This window comes from Mirounga angustirostris, unplaced genomic scaffold (genome assembly GCF_029215605.1).
Source record: "Mirounga angustirostris isolate CCGP_5_RB_7025 unplaced genomic scaffold, mMirAng1.0.hap1 SCAF_2, whole genome shotgun sequence".
NCBI classification, from domain to species: Eukaryota; Metazoa; Chordata; class Mammalia; order Carnivora; family Phocidae; genus Mirounga; species Mirounga angustirostris.
The window spans coordinates 1,123,303-1,139,384 of NW_026991710.1; the positions used below are offsets into that span (position 1 = coordinate 1,123,303).

Consider the following 16,082-nt stretch of genomic DNA (forward strand, 5'->3'; position numbering starts at 1 on the left):
GTTTGTGCAAAATGGCAAAAACCCAACAAATCACATCCAGAGCCCACTCCTCCCTCTCTCCCCCGTGCTGCTCCCTCTGCTCAGCCCAGAGCCTCAATTACAGCCCAGTGCTGGAGCAACTTACCTGCACGATTCTCAGAACCCCACCATCTTCTATGTACCTCACCTGTCCTACCGGAAACCTCCTCCCTCCCTGGTGCACAAACCCGCTTCTGGGAGGCCACAGGCTCCCAACTTAACCTCAGAGGCGTGTGCTTATAAGCAACACGCCCCAGCCTCTTCCCATCTGCTGGATCATCTCACTGCACCTGGCCCAACACCAGCAGAGAGGACCTGAGCTCTCCAGCTGCCTGTCCCAGTTCAAATTCCAATTCACTACTTATTGCTGTGAGACCTTGGGCAACTTAATTAACCCCTCTGTGCTTCGGGAACGTCCTCTGTAAGTGGGTGTGGTAATATATATGAAGTACCCAGAACAGTGTCTGGCACGAGCAACACCGACCAGAAAGGTGGCAGCTATGGTTACTCTCCCATCAGAGCAGCTGAGGGCTGGAAGGAAGCTAGTGAGTGTCCAGTTCAGCTGCACCTTTTACGCATGGGGAATACCGAAGGACAAACAGGGACGTGCCCACCTCAGGCATGGGGCACCGCTGGCCTCCCGTCGATCAACCCCGTGCTGGCCTCCTGCCTGTCTGCAAGGGCAGGGTCAGTCCTGTGCCATGAACCCCAGGTCCCCACAGTCAACTCCTGAGCGGGAAGGTGGTGGCCTTGAGCTCACCCTGCTGGGTCACAGCTGGGAGGGGCAGGCTGCACGGAGCACAGCAGAGCTGCTCAGCCACGTGGGGCTGTGAGACCGTGGCCACAGCCTGGGCCCTCCGTGCCTCGGCCTCACTTCCCAGTGCGGGCGATGACAATGCCCACACACAGGAAAAAACCTTACCTCCTATCCCTGTCAAACTTAATTATCCCATTTTCCAACCCTCAATTAGCAAAAGGAAGCAAGTGGCTTCCCTGAGAAGGCATGATGTCAGCAGCTGCAGGGGGCGGCCCACAGGCACAGACAGACTCGTGAAAACGGAGCAAGCAGAAGAGCACCTGGCGTATCCAGCTGGGCCCAGTGACGCTCCAAGAGCTGGCTATCTTCACGCACACTAGAGACTAGCATTACTACCAATCTAGCCAGAAAGGTTTAGCTACTTTCAAAAAGCATAAAACTGCATAATCTGTTATTTCAAAAATATTCGTCAAAATAACACTAATCTGCGCACGGCTGCCTTCCCATGGGCAGCTGGGGCCCTGCTCTGCCCCAGCTCACGAGAGCCCCTGGCTCGGCCTTGCTCCCGAGAAGCGCGCACCCGCCCCACCCACACAGGGTCAGTAGGCCCCTGTCCTTCTCCTGCTTTTCCTCTTTTTTCCCTTCAAAGTGGGGAAAACCCACTCCGGGCAAAAGCAGCGTGTCAACAAGAAATTCGCAGTCACTAGAGGACAGGCTATTGGCATTAGAGCTTGGGGGCTCCTATCAAAGCTGCCCATTTTACTTCAGGTTGCTGATGCCTACGTCCACCTCAACACACACAACTTGCTGCCACCTTCAAGAAAAGAAAAACCAAGGACACCCTGGCTGGCTCAGTAGGCAGAACATGTGACTCTTGATCTCGGGCTTGTGAGTTTGAGCCCCACACTGGGTGGAGAGAGGACTTAAAAAGAAAATCTTAAAAAAAAAAGGAGAGAAAAACTAAGTCGTGGGGCCCCTGGATGGCTCAGTCAGTTAAGCGTCTGCCTTCGGCTCGGGTCATGATCCCAGGGTCCTGGGATCGAGTCCCGCATCGGGCTCCCTGCTCCGCGGGAAGCCTGCTTCTCCCTCTCCCTCTGCTACTCCCCCTGCTTGTGCTCTTTCTCTGTCAAATAAGTAAATAAAATCTTAAAAAAAAAGAAAAACTAAGTCGTGCCTGGCAAAAGAACACATTCACGGGGTCAGCACTTCCCGTGCCTTGTGGCATCAGCCGCACAACCACAGGGTGGCATGGCAGGCAAAGGGACCCGCACCGGCTCTCCCCGGGGCACCTCCCTAACTCTTGTCAACGGCAGAACTCCTGTGCCCACTCGACTCCTAACATGTCCCGTTCCCGAGGGGACAGCTCACCCAGACGATGGCCTGAGGCTGGGCCAGGGAGGATAGCAAGCCTCCACGTGCCACCTTCCATTCTTCAGGGACATGATGCCGGCAAGGGCAAAGTGACACGAGCAGCAAGAAGGGAAGCAAAGACCGACAACTGAGCAACAGGTACCAGGACCGAGCGCAGGCCATCTCTCTGCCCAGAGACAAGAGGTGAAACAGCGCTTGCCTACAGGACAAGGGGCCCCTCTGCCGGGGAGCCGGAGACCACTGCCTGCAACATCCCAACACCTGTCAGAGCCCTCGAGGCCCCACGACAGCACACCCTGTGCCAGGAGCACTCCAGGGCCCGGGGAAGCGGCTAGCACCACCATTTTCGCATTTCGGCAGCCCGTCTTATGAGCACTCGCGCTGCACCAGACTCTGGAAAGAGCCTCACGGCAGGGCAGCCCCACTCTTCCTACGGAATGAGCTCCAGGACTAACGAGTTAGTTTGCTTATTCCCAATTTTAGGTGCTCCCTTGCTGTCTTTATTTTTATGATAAAGGAGGTCAAGAGCAGCCAGACAATGCCCATGACATTGTCTTGGATCAGAAACTCCTCACCTGCTCACCGTTTGGGGTCTGGACCATTTTAGCTGAAGACTGAGATCGCAAAAGAACCAACAGAGAGAATCACACTGGCCTCAGAACAACGCAGACTTCTGTGGCTGGACCCACTTACGCGTGGAGGTTTTCTGATAAAGGCAGGACAGTCCTGTAAGTACATTTTCCTTACGATTTTTTGCCTAGCTTGCTTTATTGTAAGAACGCAGCACATGATACATGAGATATGTGCGAACTGACCATTATGTTCAGCAAGGCTTCTGGTCAACAGCTGGCTAGCAGCAGTTCAGCTTGGGGAAGTCAAGTCGTATGTGCATCTTCCACTGCCCAGGGGTCGGCGCCAGACCCCTCCCTGCATTGTTCAAGGGTCACCTGTCCTTATCCATGTGCCTCAGTATTTCTTATACTGAGTCATCAAAAGGAAAAGCAACATATCCAGGATCCCTGGGTCCGGGGATTGAGCCCTGTGTCGGCCTCCCTGCTCAGCGAGAGCCTGCTTCTCCCTCTCCCACTCCCCCTGCTTGTGTTCCCTCTCTTGCTGTGTCTCTCCCTGTCAAATAAATAAATAAAATCCTTAAAATATCAAATCAAATCAAATCAAACCCATGATTGGGGCCCCTGGGTGGCTCAGTCAGTTAAGCATCTGCCTTCGGCTCAGGTCATGATCCCAGGGTCCTGGGATGGAGCCCCACATCCGGCTTCTTGCTCAGCGGGGAGTCTGCCTCTCTCTGCTGCTCCCCAGGCTTGTGCTCTCTCTCAAATAAGTAAAACATTTTTTTAAAAGATTTTTAAAAATTTATTTATTCATTCGAGACACAGAGATAGAGAACATGAGCAGGGGGGAGAAGCAGAGGGAGGGGGAGAAGCGACATGGGGCTCGATCCCAGGACCCTGGGATCATGACCTGAGCTGAAGGCAGACGCTTAACCACCTGAGCCACCCAGGCGCCCCTCAAATAAATAAAATCTTAAAAAAAAAAAAAAAAATCAAACCCAAGAGCCAGGTGGGAGTACTCTTGCAACAGGCAGGGGCCAGCAGGGACTGCTGCTGGGAGGGGGTTTGAAACAGACTCTGTTGTGTCCCCACCATACCCTGCATGTGTGCCAACCCCACTCCACAGAGACACTCACACATGCAAGAAAAGCCTCGCAAGCCCGCTGTGTTTAAGCACAATTTTGCTTTACCATCAACCAAGTTTTCGTGTATGACTTACATAGTTTTTATTTTAGGGAATTAAATCTGTTCCAGGAAGGCATTCTCCAGAAAAGTGTTAGAGCCAAGATGAGGTGACAAATGAACCATCTCAAATGAGTAAGAAAACTCCGAAGACCCCATGGCTCCATGGTTGTGAGGGGCACTTGGGAAGAGGTCTGCACTCTCCAATTGGAAGAATCAGAGATGTCCGAAGGGAGAGATGGGCTCTACTCTGGGTTTCTGGGGCAAGAGGACAAGGGCCTGGGAGTCAGGAGAGAGGTCGGGGCATCTGACCACGCAGGTGGGGGAGGGCATCACAAAGAAACTATGCTCGGGGATGCTGGATAGAGGGAATGGTGGGTGGGAGAGCACAGGAACCGAGGGAAGTTCGAGTCCATGTGCGACAGTGCACAGGGAAGTATGGATGCCACTTCCTCCAGGAAGCCCTCCAGCCTTGCAAAAGCACCACTGTGGGGAAGGGCTAAGTCTACCACATTCCAGGCATGTCCCCAGAACCAGGTGGGGGAGAGCCCTGTGGCCAGCAGTCACTCAACATGATGCTCTGCGAAGGACCAAATGGGGTTCAAGGGAGGGTCTAATGTGTTCACTGCAGAGTCCAACACCTACAATGCTGCCTGGCGGCACATCCTATGTCTCTTTGCACAAGTGCATGAAAAGCCACTGACAACAACAGACGTGGGAGCGTGGAAAAGCACACAGTGCATGGTAAGTACACAGCACTGTCTGTTTTGAAAAATAGACATATGAAAAAAAGACCAGAATAAAATACACTGAAATGTAGTAATATTTACAACAAGTACTGGAATTATGAATGTTTATTTTCCAAGGATCCACTAACGTATAAGGTTATATACTTCAAAATACAAAGATAAAAGCTAAAAAGAAATAAAAACAAAGAACAGAAAGGTACAATATACTGTCTCCCCAAAAGCAGGAGTCACACATCAGTCAAGCATTTTCAAGCTCCCACTTCCACTGGACATACAGTAACGTTGTTGACTTACAGGTGGCTTATCAGCCCCACGGTGCTGGCACAGCCGAGACAGGCACGAGCTCCCAGACTACCTACGACAAAGACGAGGAGAAAACAAGATGTAAGTCTCAAACCACGGGCTGTAGACGGATACCACCTTTTAGACTCTCCTTTGCAGAGTAAGTTTCTAGAAGCCTGTTCTGTGTTGGAAGGTTTCAGAGTGTTGCAAGTGAAGGGTCTGTCCAGTTAGGAACACGGGGTCTTGGGGTAGCCTTAGGAAAGAAGGGGAATCTGAGGCAGCCCCCGGCTTCAAACACCCCAACCAGGGACACCAGGTTCCACCAGCCAAGGGTCCACAGAGCCCAGGCCTGGGGGTCTCCCCAGGCAGGACCACTCCCTACTCGCTCCAGCTGATGCCAGGTTGCACGGGACTCCCAACGCACAGACAGCCCCATAGAGCAAGCAAGGGCCCCATCCAAACAACCCAACACCTTCTCTGCCCACAGGAGGGGGCGAGGGCTATGAGAATTATTGGTAAAACAAATGCCAAGAGCAAGCTATTTCTTGGATAAACACCATTGATGAATGTACAGCACATGGATTTTGATGTATTTTTTGACACTTTTTCTAATTCAACGTGGCTTCCGTAGCATAAATTCAGAGTTCGTTCTCATGACCAATGCTCAGGCTTACCTGTGATCAAACCCTGTGCTGTGGAAACCACCTGTGGAGGGAACGAGACAGATACTAGGGGCAGTGGGGCCAGAGGCACCGTGCTGAGAGGATGCCAGGCAGCAAGGCTGGAAAGGCAGGCTGGCATCCTAAGACCCTCCGGCAGCAGGAGAGCACAGAGCAGGTGCAGAGTGCTGAGGGCTCACTCCGACAGCCAGCTGAGAGGGAGGAGAGAAGACGGGCACAGCAGGGGACAGGTGCCAACTCCAAGACACCCTCCAGCAGGCCAGGCAGGGGAGACCCGAGCTGCTCCCAGCGGACCCTCTGCAGACAAAGACTTCCACTTGTCACTTCATGTATCTCAAGTGGAGCCCAGGGTCATCACAGGCAACTTCTCCTGTGTAGAAGGCTATTCCCATCAAATTTAGGACCTTGTAGGACAGGTGACAGCCTTGATTAAAGCTGGGTCTGGGCTCCCAAGTGGTTACCATGATTCATCATCTTTTATATTTCAAACATTACATTTTTAGTCACACCAAGCCCTCTTCACCCCAGCTGAGGACCAAACAGAAGTGTCCCAGACCTGGGCCAGCCCCGCACCCCGAGAACATAGCTCAGCAATGGCTCCTGGTGCTGCACCTCCCCCCCAGCAAGGAGACAAGCTGTCACAGCTCCCTGGCCTGCCCTCCTATCACTATGTTGTGTGAACTGCACATCCCCTGTCCTACCTGGCCCCTTCCCACAATCTCCCCACTCTGAAGGCTTCCCCAGCCCTCTAAGGGGCCCACTCCAGAGGGATGGGGTGGGGAGAGGACTCCGGGATATGGGCCACAGATGGGCCATTCCCTCCTTCTAGAAGTCCCTTTAATTTCCCCCCCCCAACAACCAATTCTACAACTCTCTGGCCCCAGCTGGGCAGCCTACCATTAGGTTCTGTCTGACCCTACCCGGAGTTAGTGCATACCCACAGGTTATTAAGGGCTCAGTCCCACAAGACTGCTCCGCTTCGGCCACCAGTTGCAAGTAGGGTTCTCAGGTCACCCACACTTCTGCCAGCTACAAATATGAGGGTTCCCACCACCACTTTCAGTTTTATTAATTCTCTGGAACAACACAGAACTCAGGAAAATTCTCTATTTCCTATTATAGTTTATTGTAAAGGACATGAGGAACAGCCAGATGGTGAGGTACATAGTGCAAGGTGTAGAAGACTCCTGAGTGCAGGAGCCTCTGTCACTGTGGGGTCAGCATCTACAGATGCCACCAATTCCAAAGCTCCCCAAGCCTCCCTATTCAAGAGTTCTTTTCTTATCTTCATTACCTAGACATGACTGACTATACCCTAGGCCACAGGCAATCGATTTCAATCCCCAGACCCCCCTCTCCTCCCTGAAGGCTGGGATTCTACAATAGAGCTGAACAGTCCTCAAAACTGTCAAGGAAAGCCTGAGAAACATATCACAGCCAAGACTAAAGAGAAATAACAACTACATGTAATGTGGTGTCCTGGATAAGGTCCTGGGATACAGCAAGACATCAGAATTAAAATGTGCACAATAAAGGAAAGGTACTAATAAAAAAACAAATGCGAATAGAGAGTATGTAAATAACAAAGTAAAAAAAAAATCAGAATAAAGTGTGGGACAGAATAAAAGAAATCTGAATACAGTATGGAGCTCAGATAATAACAATGTACCAATGTTGGTTTACTAATTGTGACAATGAACCACACTGACAGAAAAGGTTAATACTGAGGAAATGTGCTGCAGAAAAGGGCCCCTGTGCCCAGATCGGAGTGTTTTGGAGGGTCCAAGACTGGACTCGAAGTCCAGTCCTGGGTCTCCAGGACTCTGGATTCCCTGTTGGTCCTACAGCAAACCCAATGTCTGAGCCACTCTCAGCCCCTTCCTGTATAATAAAGAACAGTGCTAACTACAAGAAACATTTGTGCTCCCAAAATGATACAACCACAAAAACAAATTCCGCTCACCTTTTTTTTTTTTTTAAGATTTTATTTATTTATTTATGAGAGAGAGAGAGAGAGAGAGGCAGAGGGAGAAGCTGGCCTCCCGCAGAGCAGAGAGCCCGATGCGGGGCTCGATCCCAGGACCCTGGGATCATGACCCGAGCCGAAGGCAGACGACCAACGACTGAGCCACCCAGGCCCCCGTAATTCAGCTCACTTTTAAACCATGAACTACTACAGAAACATGAAGTGGCCAAAGTATTTTTATTACCATGCTTAGAAGAGATACAAGGAGAACTCTAACAACAGAGGGACCTGGACACCCAGACTGTTCACACTGTCCCTTCTGGCTGCTCAGCGCCCTTCCCATGGCTCCAAAGTTCTAAGCAGCCAACCAGCCATTATGTAAAAAATTACAAGAATTATGTTCCTTGGGGGTGTTTTTGTGAATCGTAAGGTACTTTGAAATATATTTCACTTGAGTCTCTAATGTTCATAAGAGAAGTCCTAATCTTAACAGACAAGGAACAAACTCAGAAAGGTTAATATGTAAGAAGAATCAGAAAGGGAGTCCGGGCTACTGACATGTGGACCCCTAAGAGCCCCGAGTTAGGTGTGACCTCTGCGTAGGCAGTATGGTCACTGAGGCTGGGGTCACCAAGGGACCTGCCTGGGACCATGCCCAGCAAGGCCTGGGGCCCCTCTACAGACACCCGAGAGTACTAGGAGGATACGCGCCCCACGGACGTCCTACAGGTCCGCAGACCCAGCTCGTCCGTGTCTGCCAGACCCTGGCCATCTCCCCTCAAGAGTCCTCAACGTGGCCCAAGGGCACGACTATCCTCGCGAGTGAACACCGCGTTCCACCAGCTTAACCCCGACAGGAGCGCCCAGACAGTGTAGGGCTGACCGTCAGCGCGCTCCCTTCAAAAAACCTTCCAAACCCCGCTCAGGACGCCGCGGCCAGCAGCCGGGCGGCTAAGGTCACAGCGCGAGTGAGTCACAGGCCGCCGCCCCGCCCGCGGCACCCACACCCCGACAACGGGCTGGCCGGGGCGGGGCTGAGGGGCGAGGCGGCCCAAGGTGCCGGCACGGCGTGACCCCAGCCCCGGGCCGCGTCCGAGCGCCCCGACCCAGCCACCCAGCCACCCAGCCACCAGAGCGCCGCCGGGCGCTGGGGCGCCCAGCCCGGCAGCTGGGGCCCGAAGCCCTCGGCCGCCCGCCCGGCCGGACATCCGGCCCCCTGCTCCTGTCCTCCCAACGGCCCTGGTCCGGGCCCCGGCCCCGGCCCCGGAGCCCCGCCGCCGCCGGCCCCAGCCCCTGCCCCAGCCCCCACCCGGCCCCCGCCGGCCCCGGCCCCCGGCCCCCGGCCCCGCGCTGTCGGCGCAGCGCCGGCTGCTTACCCCTCGGGGCGGCGGCGCGGGGCGGCGGGAGGCGGGTGGGCCCCCGGCCGCGGCAGCTCCTCAGTAAGATGGACGCCATGTGCCCGGTCGCGGCGGCCGCTCCGGCTTCCTGCTGCCGCCTCCCCCTGCGCGGAGGCCGCGGCTGCTCGCCGGCCCGCCGGCGCCTCGGCCCGCCCGCGCGGACGGTTGAAAGCGGCGGTTGGCTCCCGGCGGCGGACGCTCAGCTCAAGGACCCGGCACCGGCGGCAGCCATGTCCCCTCGCAGCGTCCGGCGGCGCGGGGCGGGGCGGCCGGGCCTCCGCTCCCATTGGGCCCCTCGGGCGCCCGCCGCCGCCGAGCGCGGGGCGCGCTCGCGCCGCCGCGAACTACGGGTCCCGGCGTGCCCCGCGACGGCCAGCCCCCGAGGCCGCGCGGCATCCTGGGGCCCGCCGCGCCGGCCGCGCACGCGTGCTGGGCCCTTCCGTGCCGCGGCGGTGGCGGGTCGACGCGCAGAGGCGCGGGCCTCGTGGGGCGCTCGGGGGCGGGCCCCGCGGAGGGACGCCGCCGGGCCGGCTTGTGTGGCCGAGCTCCTGCTAGCTGTCGGTCCCGTCCCGAGCCAGCGCACGAAGTCTCGAAGGGCCCTCCCCGGGTCCAGGCCCAGGGCGGCGCCCCGCCGAGCGCTCGCACGCCTGCTCCCAGAAGGCCTTCCGCCCAGCCCGGACCTTCGAGCCCACACCCCCTCTTTCCTAAGATGGGGTCACGTTCGCAATGGTCGTGCGGGGACGGATGAGGTGACGCAGGGAAAGCAGGCCGGGGGAGATGGGGTGGGCGGCCCCTGGGGCCCGGTGGACATGGTCTCCCCAGGCAGGCCGCTCGCACCAGCCTGCGCTCCCAGCCCGGGGGCCCCAGGCTCCTCCTCGGGACTAGCCACCCCGCTTTCCCCGTCCCACGCTTTGCTTGGAAGGCCTTTTGCCTCCTTCCGGCCTCGTTTGCTGGTCTCTTGTTCACTGATGTAATTAATCCCAGGGTACCGCTTAGGGAAGGTCCGGCAGTGCATACTCAGTGCGAATCTGTTCTCGGGCTGCGCAGTGTGGAACTCCTAATCTTAGCAGGCTCCCGCTCCTGAGAGACTGAATTTGGTTGTATGGCATGTCTCCCTGGGAGGCTCAGCCCTCGCCATCAGGAAGAAATAGCCTGACCGCAGTGGTTTTCCTTCCCAGGACTGCCAGATGCTGAGCTGGGATGGGCCTGGAGTCCCCAGCTGAGGTGGGAGAAGATGGAGCTAGTTAGTGCGGGGCACTTGGGAGATAGAAGTGCTTGCATTAGCGCTGGGCAGTGAGCGCTACAGACGTCATACTCAGTTAACCCAAGCAGGTCGATGCCTGCAGCTGAGGCCTCCAAGGTCAAAAGAACATAAAGCCAGGCTCCTTTCCTGTACATCCCCCAGGAGGCAATGGTGGAATAAGGAAGGACAGTTCTTGGGCGCCTGGGTGGCTCAGTTGGTTAAGCGACAGCCTTCGGCTCAGGTCATGATCCTGGAGTCCCGGGATCGAGTCCCGCATCGGGCTCCCTGCTTGGCAGGGAGTCTGCTTCTCCCGCTGACCCTCCCCCCTCTCATGCTCTCTCTATCTCATCCTCTCTCAAATAAATGAATAAGATCTTTAAAAAAAAAAAAAAAAGGAAGGACAGTTCTTGTCCCCCATCCCAGGATCAGGTCTGAGTCAGGGCAAATAGGTGCTCAGGATCAGACAGGACTGGCCTTCCAACGCCCAAAGTGTAGGAGAACGCTTGTGTTAGTGCTGGTAGCTGAGTAGCTGACATTGGCCCTCAGCTCCCAAAGGCTCTGTTCCAAAGCCGTCAAGGGGCAGGGAGGGAGGCTCCACAGAGTGGGTGAGAATCACAGCTGGTCCCTAACAATGCTGTTAGTGTCTGCAGGACTTTGAAGGACAATGGATGGGGGGAAGGCCCCATCTGCCTCTGTATTGCCCAGGGGCCAGGTGTGAGGAAATAAGGCAACAAAGCTCACTTGCCCTTGGCACGATTCACCTGTGACCCAGCTAGGTTGCATGAGAGAGAGAAGAAAAAATAGGGTCTCTATAGAGGGGGTGCTTCTGAACACCCGTCTGTGATGCTTTCTGCAGGTCCACTGCCAGGGTGGAATTTTGGAGAAAGTCATTTTTAACAATACCTTTATTGGTTTTTCTTTTTTCTTTTGTTTTTAAGATTTTATTTATTTGAGAGAAAGTCAAGCATGGGGAAGGGCAGAGGGAGAAGCAGGCTTCCCGCTGAGCAGGGAGCCGGATGCGGGGCTCGACCCCAGGACCCTGGGACCATGACCTGAGCCGAAGGCAGATGCTTAACGACTGAACCACCCAGGCGCCCCCCCCCCCTTTATTGGTTTTTCTGATTAGCTAGAGAACATGTGCTTGTTATAAGCATTTTAAGTTTATAAAAATAAATATAAAGCGGCGCCTGGATGGCTCAGTTGGTTGAGCACCTGCTTTCGGCTCAGGTCATGGTCCCAGGGTCCTGGGATCGAGCCCCACCTCGGGCTCCCTGCTCAGCGGGGAGTCTGCTTCTCCCTCTGCCTCTCGCCCCTGCTTGTGCACTCGCACTCTCTCTCTCTCAAATAAAGAGGTAAAATCTTTAAAAATAAAAGAAATATAAAGAAACAAGTAGAGGGGTGCCTGGTTGGCTCAATCCATAGAGTATGCAACGCTTGATCTTGGGGGTCACAAGTTCAAGTCCTACATTGGGCATAGAGCTTACTTAATAATAAAAATAATAATTAAAAAACAAGTAAAAATCTGGGATCCTGCCAGCTTGCTACCCATACCCTTAATGCCACGTGAATGGCCACCTTCCTGCCCCCCACCTACTCATGCAGCAGTCCAAGTGCACAGAATCCTGGCACAGTGGGTCTGTTTTTATATCATGGACTCTGGTTTTTTTTTTCTCTTTTTTTATGGGCCTTTTTCTTTTTTCTGTGCTCCCCACAAATTGAACATAATCTTCCATAGTCGGTCCATGTTTACACAAGTGACAGGAGTCCAGAGAAACAGAGTGGAATATTCAGGCAGCACAAATGCCCCAGCTAGGGAGGATAGAGAATCTGCCTAGGGGTGAGGTCAGGAGTCAGGTTAGGGACCTGGTGTGGGGAGGAGGGCCATGTTAAACATCGGGTTAGGGAATCAGGTTAGGGGTCAGGTTACGGATCAGGGTATCAGAGGAAGACTTAGCTGTGTGCCGTACTGCAGCCAGGATCAGTCTCAGAGCAGGTGAGACTGGATTTGACAGGGTTGGAGTTTTGCTCAGAAGTGTGATGAAGGAAGAGAAGGACAGTGGAGTTTAAGATGTGTGCAAAAGAGTGGCCATAAGGCTTGACTGGGAAATTTAAACTGGGGATGAGGGGAAGGGAGGAAAAGGGAGCAGCTGAGGACAGCGGAAAGTGGCCAGACCACTGGCCTGTGGGGGCTGCTGGTCCTGGAGGGCGTTGGGAGTCCGGTACCACAGCAAGTGAGCTGGCAAGAGAGGGATGCTCACAGTGGGTGGTGGGTGGCTTGCATTTATTGGCCATGGCAAAGCTAGAATGTGAGCCCAAGAGAAGGGCCTGAAGTGACGCTGGAGGGCAAGGCCCTTGGGGTGGAAGAGCCAGACACCTTTGAGCGCCATGGGGAAAGGCAGGCCTTCCTCCAATTGAAAGCAGCCTTAGCCAGGCACACACAGCAGAAGGAGCAGGTACTGGCCTCCAGCCCTCTCTTGCTGTTGGAACAACCTACACAACCAAGGTGGTGGCCCGGACTAGAGTATGGAAGAGACATTCATTTGAGTCCTTGAGTACACAGGAATGATGTCTATGGGGCTGAGACTAAGCCTACTCGCTCCCCTCAGCAGCGCCCATTCTCTGTCTCCATAACAAAGCCTTGAGTTTCTGGGTTTCCTGGAAGACACCATTCAGCAGCCTCCCTTGACCCTTCTGCTTCTGCCTGCCTAGCACTGTGGGTGATGGGATGGAAAGGACGGACCCTGGACTGCCGACCTTGGACTTGTTTTACCTAAGAGCGAGAAAACATCCATATTTTCTCAGCCACTGTTATTTGAAGGGGTTTCTGTATATAAAACTGAACTTAATCATAATGGATTCAAGGACAGATCCCTAGAAGCTAGATTGCTTGAGGCAGTGTGACTGCCAATGTATATTTTTGTAAACCTTTAAAATTAAAGATTTTATTTTTTAAGATTTTATTTATTCATTAGAGAGAGAGCACAAGCAGGGGAAGTGGCAGGCAGAGGGAGAAGCAGGCTCGCTGTTGAGCAGGGAGCCTGATGCAGGACTCAATGCCAGGACCCTGAGATCATGACCTGAGCTTAAGGTAGATGCTTAACCGAACAAGCCACCCAAGTGCCCCTCATTTGGTGCTTTTTAACAGCTTCTATTTTTTCTATTGAAGTTTCTCTTCATTCATTAGACCATATTTTCCTTTAATTATTGAATATCTTCAAACACCTGCCTTAAAGTTTTTCTCCGTCAGACCTAAAACTGGGCTTATGGTTGGTTTCTATTAATTGCTTTTTTCCCTTGATAATGGCCACATCTCTTTTCTTTGCATGCTGAGTAACTTTATTGTTCATTAATTGCTGTGGATGATATGCTATAGTCTCTAGATTCTGTTATCTTCCTTTGACAGTGACAATGTGTGCTTTCCGATCATTGAACACTCTGCAGCTTCTGCCTTCCTCCCTTTGGATTCCCACTCTAGGGAAGCCAGCCCATGTTGGAAGGATACTCAAGCAGCCTGTGGAGAGGCCCACATGGGGAGGAACTGAAGCTTCCTGCCAATGGCCAGCATCACCTGAGTAAAGCTGTTTCCGTAGCCTATCTGCCGCTCCAGCTAAGGTTTCGGATGATGGCTGCTCTGGGCATCATCTTGTCTGCGACCACAGAACTAGCTGTCTCGCCCACTCCCAATTCCTGACCAAAGCAATTGTGTGTGATAATATTTACTATTGTTTTGAACCACTAAGTTTTGGGGTAACATGATACACAGCAATAAATAACAGACAAGATGTGTCTAGAGGATGTATTGCTGTAGGATGAGGCTCCAGTTCCCAGGGCATGGATCCTAGTGTCTCAGCCGCATGCCAGGGACATTCATGGGCTTGAACAAGGTGTCCACTCTAGCTAGCCCAGAGCTCCCACAACAGTTGTTCTCTGGGAAGTCTGGGGGCCTCACCCCAAGTATATGCGGCCCCGTCCTCAGCCAAGGACAGTGGGACATCTTAGACTCCCCTGGACACACTTGCCGGTCCTCCAGTACCCTCTCCACAGATTCCAGCAGCAGCACTGGCCCCTCAGCTTGCTCATACGGTGTGCCCTGGCTGGACCCCATCTCCCTGTGCCACGGTAGGAGACTGCCACAAGTACAGAGCTGGGTAGGCGAGGTGTACCTTGTGAATGTCCCTTCACTGGGGATTGCAGTCCTGCATTTCCTGTTTTTCACACCTGAAAACAGCTGCCTCATCTGTTTTGTCCATGTTAATTGTTGTTGACAGTGGGAGGGCCAGTCGGCTCCAGGATTCTCTGTTCTAGCCTCAATCAAATTTGTTTTTAAAGACAAATCTTTCTACATTTGTGGGAAAACTGGTGAGCTCTGAATCAAGCCTAGAATTTAGTTAGTGGTAATGGACTGATGTTGGTTTCTTAGTTTTGATAAAGCTACCATGGAAATGTAAGCTGTCGAGACGAGGGGAAACAGGTGGGGAAACTGTTATCTGTGCACCTTTTCTGTAAATATAAACTTACTACAATAAAAAAATGATCCATCTGGCTGGGGGCCGGAGTGAGGGAAAGAGAGGCCAGGCTCTCTGTGTGGCTGCCCACCAGGCTGGCTCTGAGCGACCGCTCCTGCTGTCTCGGTCAGTCCCCACCTTAGGCTGGTGAGGCCAGTCACTCGTCCAGGACACAAGTGGTCCAAAGCGTTCCGCAAGCTTTTACCAGTAGTCACACCTAGCGGCACGCCCAGAGCTTGGGAAGAACTTTAATTTTCCTCTCTTTGCTGTTTTGGGTTTTAATTTCTTGCAATCTTCATAATTAGAAAAAGAAGCGCTACTTTAGCACAAGACAATGTTTCTTTAGCCAAAGCCTGAGTGAGCGGGCAGCGCTGGCCCCGGCGCCCTGACTGATGGTCTTCGACCTGAGAAGGATGGGGGTGCAGGGGCCACCGGAGGGGTGGGCGCGGCGCGGCACGGCGAAGGTCGCCCGTCTTCTTATCACTGCCCTCGGTTCTCAGGCATCGCTGCCTTCCCTCCCCTGGAGCCGCGAGACTCACCCAGCCAGCGGCACCCGGGCGGCGGAGAGTCGGAGGCAGGAAGAGGAGCCCGGGAGCGGGCGGCGGGCGGGGCCAGAGCAGTGGGCGGGGCTTCGCGGCGCGTGGCCAATGGGGCGGGGCCAGGGCGGCGGGAGCTCTGCGTTCCCGGCTGGGGCAGGTCCCTAACCTCCGCCGGTCCGGAAGCCGCCTCTTTATCCCTCGGCCAGAACGTGCGAGCTTGCCTGCCCAGCTGCACCCGCCCAGCTGCACCCGCCCCGCTCGGGTTCCACCGCCCACGCGGCGACTGCCCGGACCATCACCCGGGCCAGGCGTGCCCCGCGCTTTCTCGAGGGAATGCAGCGGGGCAGATGGGAGCACGTGCCCTTAGGGAAGCAGCCATTCCTTCTTCCCAGCCGCTCCAGCAGGGGGGTACCGCACTACTGCTACACTGTGCACACGGAAGCCTCACACCCTTGCCCAAGGTCGTGCAGCTAGTAAGAGAGATGTTGTGGGTTCAACTGTGTCCCCCCAGAAACATGTTCAAGTCCTAACTCCCCTGCCTGTGAATGCGACCTTGTTTGGAAACAGGGTCTTCGCAGATGTAATCAAATTAAGAGAAGTCCATTAGGTGGACCCTAATCCAATGACTGGCATCCTTAGGAGAAGGGAAAACAGGGACCCCTGGCTGGCTCAGTCGGTGGAGCATGCGACTCTTGATCTCAGGGTTGTAAGTTCAAGCCCCACTTTAGGTGTAGAGTTGACTTAAAGTCTTTAAAAAAGAGAGAGAGAAGAGAAAATAGGTGGACACACAGGGAGGAGGCCATGTGAAGACAGAGCCTGGGAGT

The 16,082-nt window shown here is 54.2% G+C and overlaps 1 protein-coding gene across 4 annotated transcripts in view; it reads right to left on the reverse strand.

Moving 5' to 3' along the window:
- The window catches only part of LETM1 (leucine zipper and EF-hand containing transmembrane protein 1), a 36,679-nt gene extending 27,383 nt beyond the window's left edge, over window positions 1-9,296 (reverse strand). The window contains exons 1-2 of one of the 4 annotated variants that reach the window (XM_045881629.3): window positions 8,951-9,182; window positions 4,941-5,001 (exon numbers count right to left, since the gene is read on the reverse strand). In XM_045881629.3, the coding sequence (XP_045737585.1) occupies window positions 4,941-5,001; window positions 8,951-9,029 (140 nt within the window). In that variant the 5' untranslated portion in view covers window positions 9,030-9,182. Of the gene's footprint in view, window positions 1-2,721; window positions 2,741-4,940; window positions 5,002-8,950 lie in introns of those variants that run through there. The other 3 variants (XM_064584137.1, XM_064584136.1, XM_064584138.1) reach the window with 3 other exon arrangements.
- Between the last annotated feature and the right edge of the window lie 6,786 nt (window positions 9,297-16,082).